We start from the raw sequence: 15491 nt of genomic DNA on the forward strand, positions 1-15491 counted from the left end.
CGCGTACATAACGAATATTTTCATGGAAAAGACATCCACATGCAAGCAAGCATATAGTTTTTCAGATTTCCAAATTATCAAGTGTCTTTCGTTTATCAGTTTCACGAGCATATGACTGACAAAGCAAATGCATCAGAGCTCTTATTGTTCTCAAGCCTGATAAATATTTTACGGCATGAGTTCACATCCATGAGATATCTCAATTTAATAAGGTATTGTCGTTTATACTTTTCATCCACGTACAATGCTTTATTAGATTAGAATAGTAGACAATGACGATGAACTCGTTCCGATTAGAAAGCACCCTACCTATTATAGTAATTAAAAAAAATATATATCAAACATTAAGAGTTGTTCTTTGTTTAATTTCTTGTTCAATAATATTTTTTTTTTTACAAAATCACATTAATACTGTTATTATTCTTATATCAAACAAATTAACCTAGTATGACAAATTTGAACAAATAAGGGTGCACAACACAACATTACAATTAATAGGAGGCATTATATACTGAAGCGGTAGTTTACGATTCGGTGATATTTATTTTCATTTATAAGTTTGAAGTTTGATAACTCAAACAGATTGTAAGTTTGAAGCCTAATTAGTATGACAGACGTATTAGAAAAAAGCACACCAAGAATAATAGGAAAAATCATCTTCTCAAGTATCAACTAATAAAGGCAAGTTTCCCCCCAACAATTAAGTCAAGATAAGGTAAACCCAAAAAAAAAAAAAAGAGAAAAAAAGAGGAATGAAAATAATAAACTTGTTTAATTTTGTTGTCTTTATTGTATTTAAAAATAATTTTTTATCCAAAAATAAAATGTCTTTCTCTTTAAACTTTGTGTTATATTGACATTTGGTTTTATTTTAATCATTAATTTGGAAATTATTTTGCATATCCCAGATTATGGTTGGATTAGAATACTCTCATCTATTGTAAGAGGGGCTTCATGACTCACCGCATCTTAAAATCATATACATAATTGCTCTCAATACTTATGTTCAAGCTTTGGAGGGCTTTTAACGGCACCACACTGGTACTACTACTAGTATCACCACAATAGCCTCTCTTTGTTTCAAAGGATTTCAAAGGAAAATTTTATTGCTCGACTAAATTCAAACACTCCCTCTCAAATTTTTAATTCACAAGATGTCGCATTTCGTTCTTAAGTGTTTAGTTGATAAACATATTCATTATTCTGAAAAAGATGTCTAATTTAATGAATATTTTTGACGTTAGCTTATATTAAATCTCAGACGGTGAATTCAATTAATTTATAAATATAAAATTAAAAATTAAATAAATTTGAATATGGGCCGTAGGATAACCTGTCCATTTGAGTATATGCTGTCTGATTAAGTCAAAGAGCCGTTTGACTTATTATTCTCCCCGACATGTCCATGCGCGTGGGACCCAAGCGTGTTTGCTTTGAAAAACTAGAGGGCGTGGGGGCGTAAAAGCCATGCAGCTTGGAGAAATGAGTTTTAATCCGAAACTCATTTTTGGTTCAAGAGTGGAAGCAAGTTGGGATAAATTTAAAATCTAAAATTTGAGTTTTACTGGAAATATTATAGTAGATCCGAACCAATAATTTGAAATTTTTTTTTTCGAAAAAAGAAAAAAGAACAAAAAAAAAAAGAAAAGAAAATTGCACCCGCCACTCTTATGCTATAGCTGTGTCGGCACATCTGTGAAAACTGGATTGCACCTTTTTTTAGAACAAACCACAGGCACAGGCAGCGTAGTTTACCCAAAAAAAAAAAAAAAACCACAGGCAGCGAGCATGACACCACTCTCCCAGAACGGCGTCGTTGCAAGTTATTAGCGGACCAGACAAAATTCACCAGTTTCCCGCTAGGCATTTTCCGCGTGGCGGTATTCGAGTTTTCCCATTGCCGCTCAGGGGGTAATCTCGACATTTAATATACCGCGAAATTGAAAAGTTTCCCACTCCCTGAAACGCAGCGTATTGCGGGAATCTCTCTTTTGCTCTCTCTATATTAAACACATTCACACCCCAAAACCGCCTTCTCTCTCTCTCTCTTTCTCTCTTTCTCCCTCCTTTCCGTCTTCCTTAATGGTTAGGGTTTCTTAAGCGCGTCTGGTTCGCCCACAAAAATATATATACATATTATATATAATGTTGCAGAAAAGCCCCTCTACTCTCTGCAAATTCATCGATTCCCGTCTCCTAGAACTTTCTGGGTCAACCATGGATTGATTCAACTTATTTCTTGGTAATTCCCCTCACTCCTCAAATTTTTCCCTTCCTCGTTTACGTCCTTGCTTATAAATTCAGCAACTGAGCTTTTTCCGAACTCAAATTTATAGTCTCCTTGCAGTTTCGTCCGTGTCTTCTATTTTTCTCTGCGTTTACAGGTTCCGTGCTCGATTTCTTGAGCATTAGAAGGTAGTTGAGGTTAGGAATATAGTTTAATTTCTCAAAAAAAAATATCCCTAATATTTTTGTTAGAGTTGTTGAATTTTCGCGTTGATTAGGTTTTGTGTCTGTTTTTAAGATTAATCAGATCTAATTTTATTTGGTATTGCTCGGGACATGTTAATTTTTGATATGGTTGCCATATGGTAGCTGCAAATTCATACCTCAGTTACTCTCTGTAAGCAAAAATTAAAATAAATAAGTTTAGTTACACTCCCTAAATTGGGGTCAAGAATCGTGTCGATTGCTGCTTATGATTATCTGGTGGAGAAGAAGCCAATTCTTCTGTTCTATTGTTTGGGTATTCTTTGATTGATTTGAACAGTGTTTGATTTGTGCCGGCATTGTTGATAACGGGAACAAATTTTGTTACCGATTTCTAGAGAGAGTTTACTCTTTTGAGGATGGTTCTGCATTTTACTTTCCTGACTCTACCGAATGATGACATTCTGTATCGTGGTATTGTATAGGGGTGGCAGTTCTGGAATGGAAATGTATAATGTTCCCGAGCATTCGAATGATGAGGTTTATATGGTATGTTATTACTAATCTTCCGACATTGGATTGAGCAGTAATATTTCTTGCGTGGTGGATTCAGTTTGTGACTTCTTGCTGATTTGATAAATGATTGTGTCTTGGCTTTTAGATTCCAAACGTGGAACAAAACCTGCGTTTTCCAACTCCCTTTGAACAAGTTGAAGCCATGTACAACGAAGGAGCTCCTGAGTTTGTTGTTGATCAGGGCATTTATTATCCCGCTGCCACAAACTATGGGTATTACTGTACAGGTAAATACATTCTACCCTCTCTTTTGGTAGATCAATTTGATGGTTCGTTTGTCTCATTTGTACATTGTGCTGAATAATGTGGACAGGATTTGAATCACCCGGTGAATGGGAGGACCACCGTAGAATTTTTGGCGTTGATGGTCCAGATATCCAGTACACAGTTAGTGATTTATCTCTCTTACACACCCACATACTTCTGTACTTATAGTGATTATTGTGATGATTCTCATAATTCATTTCTTTTTAACAGGGTGCACAAAATGAAAGTTTACCTTTTGTATACTATACACCTGGCTATGGATATGCACAGTCTCCATACAACCCATACAATCCTTACATACCTGGTGCCATGATAGGCGTTGATGGCCAACAGTATACCATCCCCCCTTATCAGAACTCTGTCTCTTCACCTCCCTATATCCCATTTGTTCAACCAGATGCCATTCCCAACACTTCACCTGACTCCTTGTTTGATAATGGAGCATCAGTTACTAGACCCGATGGAAGAGGGGTCAAATATAACTTAAATTCAGCTTCTGGAGGCTTCCCTAACTCCTCGAAGTCCTCTTTAAATCAGATGAATCCCTTGACGAAAGTATCAGAAGGTCAAAGGGGTAATGGATCAAGCAAGCATGCTGCGACACATGGAGGCGTTTCTTCTGGTCGTTTTCCAACCCCAGCCTCATCACATGTTAATCAGGTATTACTCTTTCTGTTCAGTTTTATGGTCTTTTACATGTTTGGAGTTTAATTAAACTAATAGAGTTTCTGGTAGATTATCTTTGTTCACCTATAAAATTGTTACTGTATTGATATCTGGTTCTTTTGAAGACCTTTAAAACAGAGTGTTCTGATTTTTTCCCTTATGCATTCACAGGTTAGAAGTGCATCCAGGTCAATTTCGTCTGTGGATAAACTTCCAAATGGAAAAGTATTGCCTAATAATTTCAAGGTGGAAATCCCCATTGGTAATGGCTTATCTAACTTTGGATCTAGTGCTCAAGGAAGTGTTGCTGTGAGTAAGCTTCGACCAAAGTTTCATGTTGGCAGGGACTTGAATGATGTACATGGTGGCCTAGAGGCATTGGGTGAGCAAAATTGTGGTCCTAGAATCAATAGGTTAAAAAATCAACTAGCTGTGAAAGCCTATACGACCAAGGCAGGAGATTGTGATGCACAAGGAAACATCATTATCCGTACTGATAAATATAATAAGGATGACCTGCCAGTTGACTACGCGGATGCAAAGTTTTTCGTAATAAAATCTTACAGCGAGGATGATGTTCACAAAAGTGTCAAATACAATGTCTGGTCATCCACACCCCATGGCAACAAGAAACTAAATAGTGCATATGAAGATGCTCAAAGAATAGCTGCAGGAAAACATAGAGCCTGTCCTATCTTCCTTTTCTTTTCGGTGAGTTGTGTTGTACCTGCTGACTATTTTTTGTTGAAGACATATATAATTGTAAACCCTTATCTATTACCTCATTTATAAACCATCTGAAACAAGGTTTTTAGTGATTCATTGGGTTATGCTGATATTGAATTGTCTTTGCACAGGTTAATGCAAGTGGTCAATTCTGTGGCATAGCGGAGATGGGTGGCCCGGTTGACTTTAACAAGGATATGGACTTTTGGCAACAAGATAAATGGAGTGGGAGCTTCCCTGTTAAGTGGCACATCATTAAAGATGTTCCAAATAACAGTTTCAGGCACATTGTATTGGAGAACAATGAAAACAAGCCGGTGACTAATAGCAGGGATACACAAGAGGTAATCTAGATTTTTTTCCCTGTACTACGTTAACTAAATCTTCTGTTGTGGGTGAATAGTTGGGCAACTTTCACAATATGATGTTTTGTAGCTAGCTAGCTAGCTAGCATAGAGTCAGAAGTCATGTCTTATGGTTGATCATGTATAGTGGTTACTGAGAAATTTGAATTGGAGGATTGGAACCCACACTGCCGGACCGGGCTGAATGTTAAATGTTTTGTGTGCATCCTACCAGAAGTAGGTTCATAGCTTTTAATTGAAATCTAGGGTATAAGCGTAGGTGCTATGAAAAATGGATTCATCATCATTGGAAAATGGATTTGTATTGTTAGTCTCTGTGCCATCAAGTATGATTTCTTAGGTTAGTTGTTGATTATTTTTTTATACTGTGCAGGTCATGTATAAGAAAGGCTTGGAGATTCTGAAAATATTCAAGAACCACACATTGAAGACATCTTTACTTGATGACTTTATGTACTACGAAGACCGTCAGAAAATCATGCAGGAAGAGAGAGGCAGGTTTCTTATCAGAAGCTTCGAAAGTCCATTTTTAGTAACTGGGCTGGGCCCCCCTCGCAAGCTGAACAACTCTGTGGGTGAGCTGCCCTGTATTAAGGAGGAAAAAGACACCAAACTTAACGACGATGCAAACAACTCAAAAAAGATTACAGTCTCTGTTGCTGAGCTGGTTTCCTCCAATATGAGTGCTAAAACAAGTATCAAGAAGGAAAACACTGAGCAGAAGGCAATTGAAGCAAAAGATGATGTTGTGTCTACCTTAGAAGTTGGTTCCCTCACTATTAATCCAAAGCAGGCAGGATCAAAATCTTCAGCAGCTGCTGTTACTAACACCGGAAAGGTTGATGTTGTCACTGTGGGCTCAATGCCCGTAAGAGTTAATGGATATGCTGAATCCTTGGGTAATTTAACGTTTGGAACAATCCCTCTGGATCCTAGAGCGTTACGACTAGAGAAGGGCAGCTCTATTATCGAACAGGCTGCTCAACCTCAACAGAAATGATTAGGAAGTCATTCACAGTTCCTTGTATCGGATAAATTTTGCTTTGTTGGCGGGGTTCATCAAATCCCGGGTTCAATGCCCGTAAGGTAAAATGCAATACTCACTGTGATGTTGTCACTCTTGTTTTTTAACCTCCTTTCCTCTAGTTATTTTGCTCCGGTTGTTTTCTGGTCCTTACTTTCTAGTTACATCCTGGATTTATTGGCGGTAGGGGTGGGGGTTTGTTGCTCAATTCAGGTGGAATATACAGATTGATATCATTCAAGAAATCAAGATACAAAAGAATTCTGTTATTAGCAATTAACATTATCTGTCAGTCCTTGAGAGTAAAGTGGTATTTGTCTCCCTCGTTCAGTTTGTTTTATTTTTTGAATGAGTGGCTTTTGCACCGCTTTTCTCTTTCTGCACTCTTTATTTCTGACATTTAGATTGAATCGATGCGTGTGGTATAGTATTAGTGAATATTCTTCTTTTCTCGTCCGGCATGCTGCACCGTCTTTTTTGGTGATATGCAATTGATGGCTTCTACTTCTATGACGCGTTTACTAATTCATAATCAAATTAAGAGGAATTGGATTGAGGGAGAATTAGATTGAAGGGGAATTGAAATGAGATGGAATCAGAATCAGATTCCTGTTAAAGTTGTTTACTAAAATTGTTTGGAATCGAAGTAGGAATGATGTTGAGTTCATATAAGTTGTTTACTAATTCACTTCAATCGGTTTGAAAACTAGTTTGATTATTATATTGTCCTTACATAAATAAATTATTTTAATACTAATTAATTAAATTAAATTCTTAATTAAATTTATATAATAAAATTCATCTATATAAGCATATATAAATAGGTTTTATTTACTTATTAAAAGATGGCAAGAATGATGTTGAGTTCATATAAGTTGTTTACTAATTCACTTCAATCAGAATGAAAACTAAGTTGATAACTAAATAGCCCTTACATAAATAAATTATTTTCATACTAATTAATTAAATTAAATTCTTAATTAAATTTATATAATTAAATTATCTATATAAAAATATATAAATAGGTTTTATTTATTTATTAAAAATGACATAATGAGTGTAAAATGAAAGGCAATGTTAGGATAATAAGAAACAAGTGAGGGCATAATAGGAATAAAAGATGCATTTCCGATTCTCTTACCCTTAGGGAATTCAAATACCTCACAAAACTAGAGAATCCCGTTCCTCCAATTTCAGGAATTGGATTCCTTGTTTCATATGGGCTTCATCACTTTTTTTATTTCTTAATATTTAGTAAGCATCGGAATACTTCGTAATCGAAATTCAATTCCCTTTCCTTATTCCAATTACCCTTATGTAAACGTGCTACTAGTATTTCGTGTAACCTGATGGTGATACAACTCCCAACTTGCTCACCAGGCAGAGGCAGCCCTATTAATTTGACAAAGTGTGGCGATATTTTCAACCAATCTTGTTTATTAACATTTCTTTCTTCTCATTTCTTCTTTTTGGAAACCTGTAGAAGTACCACTCCATTAAAAAAACATGAGTTCTAGGATTAGGGAAAATGGTAGTGTTATTCACACACATATTTTTACTTTTTACATGTCTCAATTTTCGGTCGTCGGATCATATGAATTAAAAAAATCAGTGCTCGAAACTTAAAAGGATGTGTGAAAGGTAAAAATGAGTATGTGAATAGCACTATTCTAGGGTAAAAAAATAGAGGGGGATGGTGAAGCAAGAGTTGGTTTGCCATGGTAGTTAGGGGATTGTGCTTTTAACTTTATTGCGTTGGGGGTTCAAAACCTTTCATTATTTCTCTATCTTCTTTGCTTCGATAAAGTATACAAATTGAAAATTTTATTGTTAGTCAACATTATCAAATTTAGTGGGTTATTTATTCTAGTCAGGTCAATTCTACGCAAGTACGTTGTAGTTCAATTAATTAAGAATCTTTATTCTTGCATATAAGATCTTGTATTCGAATCTCTTTTTTGTAATTTCATGTAGATATCTTTTCGTCCTTTTTCGTTTGATAAAAAAAAAAAATAGACGTCAGCGAAATACTTTTATCAAAATTTGTTGAAAGCGGAAAAATAAAAAATCGAAGGTGTTAACAGCACCACCCTTTCTTGAAATTTAACCAATGCGGACTGCGACAAGCAGTTGGTTAGTGCTAAATCAGGCGGGTAAGATGAACCAAAATGGCATCCTGATGACGACACGTGTCAGTCGTGCTTCCTTTCCCTGGCCGCATGACCCACCACCAACGCAGTCAGTAAACGCACGGAAGCCCGTGACCCCTCTTTTTGTAACAACAGAGAGATTCTCCTCCTATTAGAGAACAGCCTTTAACGGCAGTCAGTGACGCCGTAACCTCTGAGGAGCATTAGATTTCGAATCCGGATTCTATTTGTGAAGATCGTAAGAATCCGTCAATTATATTCCTTAATCGTATCATAAATTATTTTAAAACTTAATGGATCGATATAATTCACGAATCCGCAGATCCACAAAGTACCCCGAGAGAGGATCCCGTTGGTTAGATTTTATAGACCGTAAAAAAAGTCAGTGATTCAGTTGCTCTATCCGATTCTCGCAGCTCTCAGCTCGTTTCCCAACGAACCTTTCTCCCGCGGGAGTGAGTACAGTCGACGCGCCGCTGCACCGCCTGCATGGGCTCTGCTCCGCTCCGGCTGTTAAAATTTCCGATCAAGTACGTCCCGGACCGCCGAACGGCGTGTGCACTCGCGCTTCCTTCTGTCATTCAGCTCAAATTATCATAGCTGAAGATTATAACGTCTTTTTAGATTTTATTTTCTTAAATTTGTGTCCTTCTCTGTTCGTTATCGTTCTGTTGTAATTGCACTTCTTTTTCGGTCTGTTTGGTTGATGATAAAATGGAGGAAAGTAAGAATTTTTACTGTAAATTATTAGGGGTATTAATTGTATGAATTTGCATGACTAATTTGGTGATTAGGTATGTGAATTTTGGTTTAGCTTAATTATATTATTCTCTTCCATAATTGCACTTTGAGCATGTAGCACTTTCTTTTTATGTAAGAAATATAATTCATGGCTTCATACGCCCGATTGCTTTCGCTAGGGTTCGTTACAGGTGCATCGTTGTCGTGTAATGTGATTCATGCGAAAGTACAAAAGAGGTCTAACCGGTTAGATATATAGATTTCACGGTTTGTAGCTTACTAGTATAATGCAGACGATGATTCTCCGCACTATATAATCAACTAGATATTGTTGAATGATGACTTTACGAATCAAGAAGCTTATTTGTTGGTTCACGCCCCACTGAAAGGTCTAAACTTGATGGTTGTTTTCTTGCAGAGTGTGACTGGCGGCCTAGCTTATGCAGTTTGTTGTCATAGTAAACTCATATTTTCTATCTTTGCTTTATTTGTTTCATTTCGGAAAAGGTATGCTTATGTAGTAGCTCTACATAATCCTTTGGAGATGGTTGAATGTCATCCGTGTATTTATGTGCCCTCGATTTCTGCTCTGTAGGTCGATATGACAAATTACTCAAACAGGAAAGGCTCCTCGGAACAGGAATATGAGAAGGCAATTGTTACTAAAGAAGAGATCTTGGATTATGAGTTGCATTCAGATCCTACATTTTCAGGCCATTTCGGGGTATGCCCACCATTTTATGATACTTATGCCTGTTCATATGGAGAAAATTCACCACACATGATATATCTGATCATACTAAGTCAACTGTGAACAATTTTGAAACTGGCTGAGAAATGATGTATGAATTAAGTTATATAATGGTTGTTATTCGCTTACATTGTTTTATTCTTTCTTCCTTTGCAATTCCAGAATAATGTCGCAAGTTCATCGGGTAGCAATTTGAGATCAGATTTGATTGGAATGGGATTTTCACCATCACTCGTGGACAAAGTGATTGAAGAAAAGGGTAGGTCATGCCAAACTGTGAACTCCATTCTATTTGATCTTACTAAATGTGGGTGAGGGTTGGTGGGGTTACCTGTGGCACTGTAGATTTAGAATATTAGAAATAAACAACACTGAACCTGGGCTGAATACATGCTCACACGCACATTCATACACACAGAGTCTTGATGTGCCCCATTTAATGCACTCTGTGTCTTATTATCATTATATTGATTTCTATATTGGATCGCGCAATCTGAATGTCTTTTTCCTCAAAAATTTTGATGATTGAGTATTTTTCTTCGAATCTAGGTGAAGGTGACACAGAAGTGTTATTGGAGACACTTTTGTCGTATCCAGTAAGTGACATATTTTTTGTTGATGTTCTAATTGCATATGTTTTTTAGTTGAATGGTTTTCCCAAAATCATTTGTTAGTTCAATTCGAAATACTGAAGAGAACGTCCTAGCATTGGTACAACCATCTCACTGTTTTGCATGTGGGAGGGCCAGTGAATTTATCACTGGGTTGTCATTTAAGTGTACGTCACGTATCTACCAAGGAATTTTGAGTGCTTATAGTCAACCTGTTTTGGAATGAACAGGATTCTCGAAAGTCAGATTCTGGATCAACAGATTCTCTGGATAGCTTATTTGATGACAAGGATGCAAGCAGTCCTCCGGAGATTCCTAATATTGCTGAACCAAAAGAGGTAACCTGCAAAAACTGCTGTGATCTTTTTTTCTTAATCTATCCTTTAAGTACCCAGGATACTCCTTGTGATTGATCTTCACAAGTCATTGGTAACTATGCTAGTGAATGCTGCCAGTAGTGTTGTGACTGAAACTGCATTATGCAGTACGGTGACAAGTGCTGTATGATGCTTAAGACATAGCAAACCTTAACTTATCTATAAATTTTCTAATAAAGCAACTAAGTTGCCTCTCTTGTCTTGTCGCAATGAACATAATAGGAGCAGCTCATTATTATGATATTTGTTTTTTCATGTGATTTGTTTGTCTTAATTTGCACATGCTAAGGCTTCTTTAACTTTTGACAGGAGCCTGATTTGCCAGATGGACTTAATGAGGAAAAAAGGGCATCCTTACTGATGATGAATTTTTCTCTGGATGAAGTTGAGTTTGCAATTGATAAGCTTGGTAGGTTGAAAATTCTAAATTTTAATTTTATATGAAAATGTTTGACTTGTATTGGTTTTATATATTGAAAGAAAAAATAGGGAGCACTCACCAGTTGACAGTTTTTGCTCTCATGACTAATCTGCAATTCCATGTACTTTCCCAATGTGTTACGTAGATAAGTCCCAATGTGTTTGGTTTTAGGCTCCTCAACAAGGCATATGAATACGCTCTTGTGGAATTGGTTTAAGGATCTGGGTATGGAATGAAGCTTATTCCGATCTATACCTCCTGTTAAGTTTAGGGCTACTACTGTAAGCAGTTTCACTGATGTTGAACCAGGGAAGAGCTCCACAAACATACATTATTGGAACTTGAGTACATAACATAAGAAAGCTTCTGGAAAAGTAGGAATCTCTTCAAACTCTATAGGGGTCTTTATGAGCATGTGTATGGTGAATATTAATCTTATGACTTTAATACACAATTAAGAAAGCTCCTGGATAGCACAATTCATTTCATATTCATGTTTGTCAAACTTGTATAATACGTGCATAAATTCTTTAAAAAAAGAATCAGTATTGCTTGAATTATGATATTCCACCTTGAATTTTATCTCTTTTCAATCCTGCTATTTAAAATTTCCTACAATAGTATGTTCAACATTTCAATATAGGTTGGTTAATCTCGTTGTGCTCCATATCAGGTGAAGACGCTCCGATTAATGACTTGGTGGATTTTATATTTGCTGCTCAGACAGCGGTCAAACTCGAAAATGATATAGATGATACAACTCATGGTGGTGAAGAGAAAAACGAGGTCTACAATTGATCCTGGATTAAATTGTTATCCATTTGATGAAATTTTGGATATTGGCAACAAAATTAATAGTTTTTGTGCAATACTTGTCCGACATATGCTTCATGTCTTTTGGGAAAAGAAAAAACTAATGCGTATGCCTGAGACATAAAGTTTGTGGAATGTTGAACTTTGCTTGCTAATCCCATTGGACACTAAATAATATACATAGCATCAGTGCATCTGTCAATTCTTTTCCGTGTAGGTTATGTTTTTTTACCCTGCCACTTTATGGAAATGCATAATTGGGCATTATTGGGTAATACCTGTCTATACTCGCTTAAAATATGTTGCATTCTTTTCCATTTGCTCCATTGGGTGTCTGGAGTTTCATTTTCTCATGTCCTACTTCTAACCGATTTTAATTAAGAGATTACTGAAACAAAGTTTACCTTTCACCTTTGAGCTCATCACCCCCAACTTTTAGCAATCATATCAAGTCTTTATGGTGAGAAAGGTGGTTTCAGTACCTGTCATAATGACAATGGACTAGGGCAGGATTTTTCTCTTCTCTCATTAAATGTTCTTTTTTGAAGCAACAATTTTGCAAAAGCGTATGGAACAAGCATTTACATAGTTGCCGTGTTGTCTAGTACCAAGTGTCCAAGTTGTGTGATTTTGGCAGTGTATTTTTTAATAATATAACCTTCTGATTAGCAGGATGTTAGTGATGAAAAATTATATGGGACCATGGAGATGTCACTCCGTCTGCTTGAAATGGGTTTCACTGAGAATCAAGTCTCATGGGCAATTGAAAAGTTTGGTGAGTCTTTTATATAATTTGCTCCACTTGACCTGGAAAAAAAGGACATAAATAATGTAATAATATTTTTCAGATGGATGCTGTAACTTGTAACCCTAAAAATAATACTTATCGTGATCTTTATGTTAATATTATCATTAGTGGTGACATTACAACCAAGTTCCGTTCAACACAAGAAGTTTATTTGAAATGTGAATTGTTAGATGCTGTCTACTGGACTTTGAAGGGAATGAATCACTTGTGACTACAACATGATTAATACCACCTTGTTGCTATGCGGGGTGATACAATTTTATTAGCTTTTTACTGAATCTTGTTTAACAGTCATTTGCTGTTACAGGTTCAGGAGCTCCAATTTCAGAACTTGCGGACTCGATCTTTAAATATCAAATTTCTGGAAACTATTATGAAGAAACTAAGGTTGGGATGCATTCTTGTAAGCATTTAATGATTTTTCAAGTGCTGACATGCTGTGGTTGGATAATTTATTTTGCTTCTTACAGTCCAGATAAAATTTTGATAGTGCTTTTTGCTATCTAAGTGCCACAAGTAGTTCATTCTAATGTGAAATTATATACTTATGACATTATGTATATATCAGAGAGATGCCAATTGTGTTGACAACCTTAACCTAATCCTAATCTTTTATCTTCAAATAATGATATAGTTGTTTTAAAATAAATGGCCCTAGAGGACCTTACCAAGTTTTGGATTTCCTTGTTGAAGCATTTATTCTTACAAGTCAAATGGCTATGTTCATTAGTCATTGCTTGTTTTCTTCTCATAACATGCTTATTTCTGAAATTATACAGTCTTTATCATTCATACTTATGTTGGTTTACTAATGTTTGGAACAATGTATCTGGCACAGTACTCAGCCCCTTCACGCAGTGCAACAGGTTCCAGATTTTATGCTACAGGATCATATGATTCAGTTAAAGTTGAAAACGAGGAATTCTATCCACATACAGTTTCTCAATCAAGGGGTGGTATTTTAGCAAACAATTTAGGGAAGAGGCCTAAGCAAGAGTTTATTGGTGATGATTCAAATGTTATTCCGAATGCTGTTCCTCAGTTCAGGTCTTCGAGACAGGCAGCTTTTGAAGAAAAACGTAGAGGGAAAAGGCCAAAACAAGAGTATGTTGATAATTCAAACTCTTTCCTTGACACAACATGGATGGAAGAAAAAGTTGACCCTGAAACTGGCAAAGTTGGAATTCCAAAACTTTTCAACAACAATCCTGGTAAGAGTGTGAATCGAATGGTGGCTAAACCTCCATATTTCTTTTATGGAAATATTGTGAATTTAGCATATGATTCATGGGCAAAAATTTCTCAGTTCTTGTATGGCCTTCAGCCTGAATACGTGAATACTCAATTCTTCTCGGCCTTAAGCAGAAGGGAAGGTTATGTACACAATCTCCCCACCGAGGATAGGTTTCGCATCCTTCCTGAGCCACCGATGACCATTGAGGATGCAATGCCACATACAAAGAAATGGTGGCCTTCGTGGGATACAAGGAAGCAAGTGATGTGCATCAGTTCTGAAACCAGTGGGGTATCTCATCTTTGTGATAGGCTTGGAAGGATGCTTTCAAGTTCTCATGGACTGCCCTCTTCTGAGCAACAGAGAGACATCCTTCATCATTGCCGCTCATCTAATCTTGTGTGGGTTGGACAACACAAATTGGGCCCTGTAGAGCCTGAATATTTAGAGCGCATCCTAGGCTACCCATCGAGTCACACTCAAGTTGCTGAGAGCAGTTTAGTAGAAAGGCTTCTCTCACTCAAATATTGCTTTCAGACAGATACTTTAGGTTATCATCTCTCTGCGCTGAAGTCTATATACCCAGAAGGATTAACAGTCTTCTCAGTTTTCAGTGGGATAGGTGGGGTTGAAGTTGCTTTACATCGGCTTGGCATTAGATTGAAAGGAGTTGTATCTGTAGAAACTTCTGCGACAAAGAGGAAGATCCTAAGAAGATGGTGGGAGGCAACTAGACAAACTGGGCAGTTGGAGCAGATTGAAGATGTTCAAAAGTTGACAAGCAACAAGCTTGAAATTTTGATGAGGAAATTTGGTGGTTTTGATTTTATCATTTGTCAGCAACCATGCAGTGACTCAATTTCTAAGCTTCCTCCACAGAGTGACTTTGTCCCAGGTTTTGACTTCTCCTTGTTTTATGAGTTTGTTCGTGTTTTGCAACGCGTGAGAACTATGTCAGAAAGAAAAAGTTGACAGTTCGCATGCTCCTCATAATGGATTTTGTGGTACATCTAATTTTTTAAGAATAAGTAAGACTGGTTCTTTCTTGAAAAATTGAGCTTGAGAATTACACGCCGCCCGCACACACACACACGGTAAAAAGATAGCATTAACATATATTGACTACTTTATGTGCATAAGTTGCATGGTTTATGATAATCATGTTGATTCTGGATTATTCATCGTAGTCTTTACTCAATATGATTGATGATAATGTAGACAACTATCAAAATTCTTCTGCTTGAAGGAGAATCATATGTAAAAGGAATGGACCGACAAATGAAAATTTTCATGAGGACTGATGTGTGGGTTGAGTATGTCTGTCTTGCTGCAAGTGTCACGGTTGGAGCTCCGAAGTTGGGGAGATTCTTGGCTGTTCCTGGAAAAACATGCCCTCATCGTTCTTGACTGTCTCGTGCCGCATGATGATGAGAGATACAGGAAGAGGTGGATATATTCTTGGTATATCCGAGTGTCTCCCCCCAACTTGACGGGATAAGATAAGCACATGACTTGATCATCTAAAGTGTGT

General features: G+C 36.7%; 2 protein-coding genes and 1 long non-coding RNA gene across 7 annotated transcripts; all 3 read left to right on the forward strand.

Moving 5' to 3' along the window:
• Window positions 1-34: 34 nt before the first annotated feature.
• LOC148689919 (uncharacterized) lies at window positions 35-1146 on the forward strand. Its single transcript, XR_015957850.1, has 2 exons — window positions 35-212; window positions 909-1146. It is a non-coding gene; the product is annotated as an uncharacterized LOC148689919 (long non-coding RNA).
• An 825-nt stretch (window positions 1147-1971) lies between these two features.
• LOC137731112 (YTH domain-containing protein ECT4) lies at window positions 1972-6378 on the forward strand. Of its 3 annotated transcripts, XM_088687858.1 has the most exons (9): window positions 2122-2242; window positions 2348-2424; window positions 2916-2979; window positions 3092-3233; window positions 3320-3393; window positions 3484-3933; window positions 4111-4650; window positions 4797-5009; window positions 5404-6378. In XM_088687858.1, the coding sequence occupies exons 3-9, from the start codon at window positions 2932-2934 to the stop codon at window positions 6028-6030; spliced, it is 2094 nt and encodes a 697-aa protein (XP_088543984.1). In that variant the 5' UTR covers window positions 2122-2242; window positions 2348-2424; window positions 2916-2931; the 3' UTR covers window positions 6031-6378. The 3 variants fall into 3 exon arrangements, with proteins under 3 accessions (XP_068326299.1, XP_088543984.1, XP_068326300.1); XM_068470198.2 differs by lacking the exon at window positions 2348-2424 and having other exon boundaries at window positions 1972-2242; XM_068470199.2 differs by lacking the exon at window positions 2122-2242 and having other exon boundaries at window positions 2349-2415.
• Window positions 6379-8335: 1957 nt separating this feature from the next.
• Window positions 8336-15013, forward strand: DRM3 (S-adenosyl-L-methionine-dependent methyltransferases superfamily protein). 3 transcript variants are annotated; one of them, XM_068470568.2, is made up of 11 exons: window positions 8336-8734; window positions 9364-9452; window positions 9541-9669; window positions 9859-9955; window positions 10246-10292; window positions 10538-10645; window positions 10994-11093; window positions 11779-11891; window positions 12591-12693; window positions 13034-13113; window positions 13565-15013. In XM_068470568.2, the coding sequence occupies exons 3-11, from the start codon at window positions 9547-9549 to the stop codon at window positions 14930-14932; spliced, it is 2139 nt and encodes a 712-aa protein (XP_068326669.1). In that variant the 5' UTR covers window positions 8336-8734; window positions 9364-9452; window positions 9541-9546; the 3' UTR covers window positions 14933-15013. The 3 variants fall into 3 exon arrangements, with proteins under 3 accessions (XP_068326669.1, XP_088544014.1, XP_088544015.1); XM_088687888.1 differs by lacking the exon at window positions 10246-10292 and having other exon boundaries at window positions 8438-8734; XM_088687889.1 differs by lacking the exon at window positions 9364-9452 and having other exon boundaries at window positions 8599-8734.
• The last annotated feature ends 478 nt before the right edge of the window (window positions 15014-15491 follow it).

This window comes from Pyrus communis, chromosome 16 (assembly GCF_041283825.1).
Source record: "Pyrus communis isolate YQ-2024b chromosome 16, ASM4128382v1, whole genome shotgun sequence".
Lineage (NCBI taxonomy): Eukaryota > Viridiplantae > Streptophyta > Magnoliopsida > Rosales > Rosaceae > Pyrus > Pyrus communis.

What these genes read in the sequence shown, in the direction of transcription:
- LOC137731112 (XM_068470198.2), top strand. Translation starts at nt 2,932, where the DNA reads ATGGAAATGTATAATGTTCCCGAGCATTCGAATGATGAGGTTTATATG. An exon ending in CGAATGATGAGGTTTATATG is followed by an intron (nt 2,980 to 3,091) that starts GTATGTTATTAC and finishes CTTGGCTTTTAG; the next exon opens with ATTCCAAACGTGGAACAAAA. An exon ending in GTCCAGATATCCAGTACACA is followed by an intron (nt 3,394 to 3,483) that starts GTTAGTGATTTA and finishes TCTTTTTAACAG; the next exon opens with GGTGCACAAAATGAAAGTTT.
- DRM3 (XM_068470568.2), top strand. Translation starts at nt 9,547, where the DNA reads ATGACAAATTACTCAAACAGGAAAGGCTCCTCGGAACAGGAATATGAG. An exon ending in GTTTGCAATTGATAAGCTTG is followed by an intron (nt 11,094 to 11,778) that starts GTAGGTTGAAAA and finishes GCTCCATATCAG; the next exon opens with GTGAAGACGCTCCGATTAAT. An exon ending in ACTATTATGAAGAAACTAAG is followed by an intron (nt 13,114 to 13,564) that starts GTTGGGATGCAT and finishes TATCTGGCACAG; the next exon opens with TACTCAGCCCCTTCACGCAG.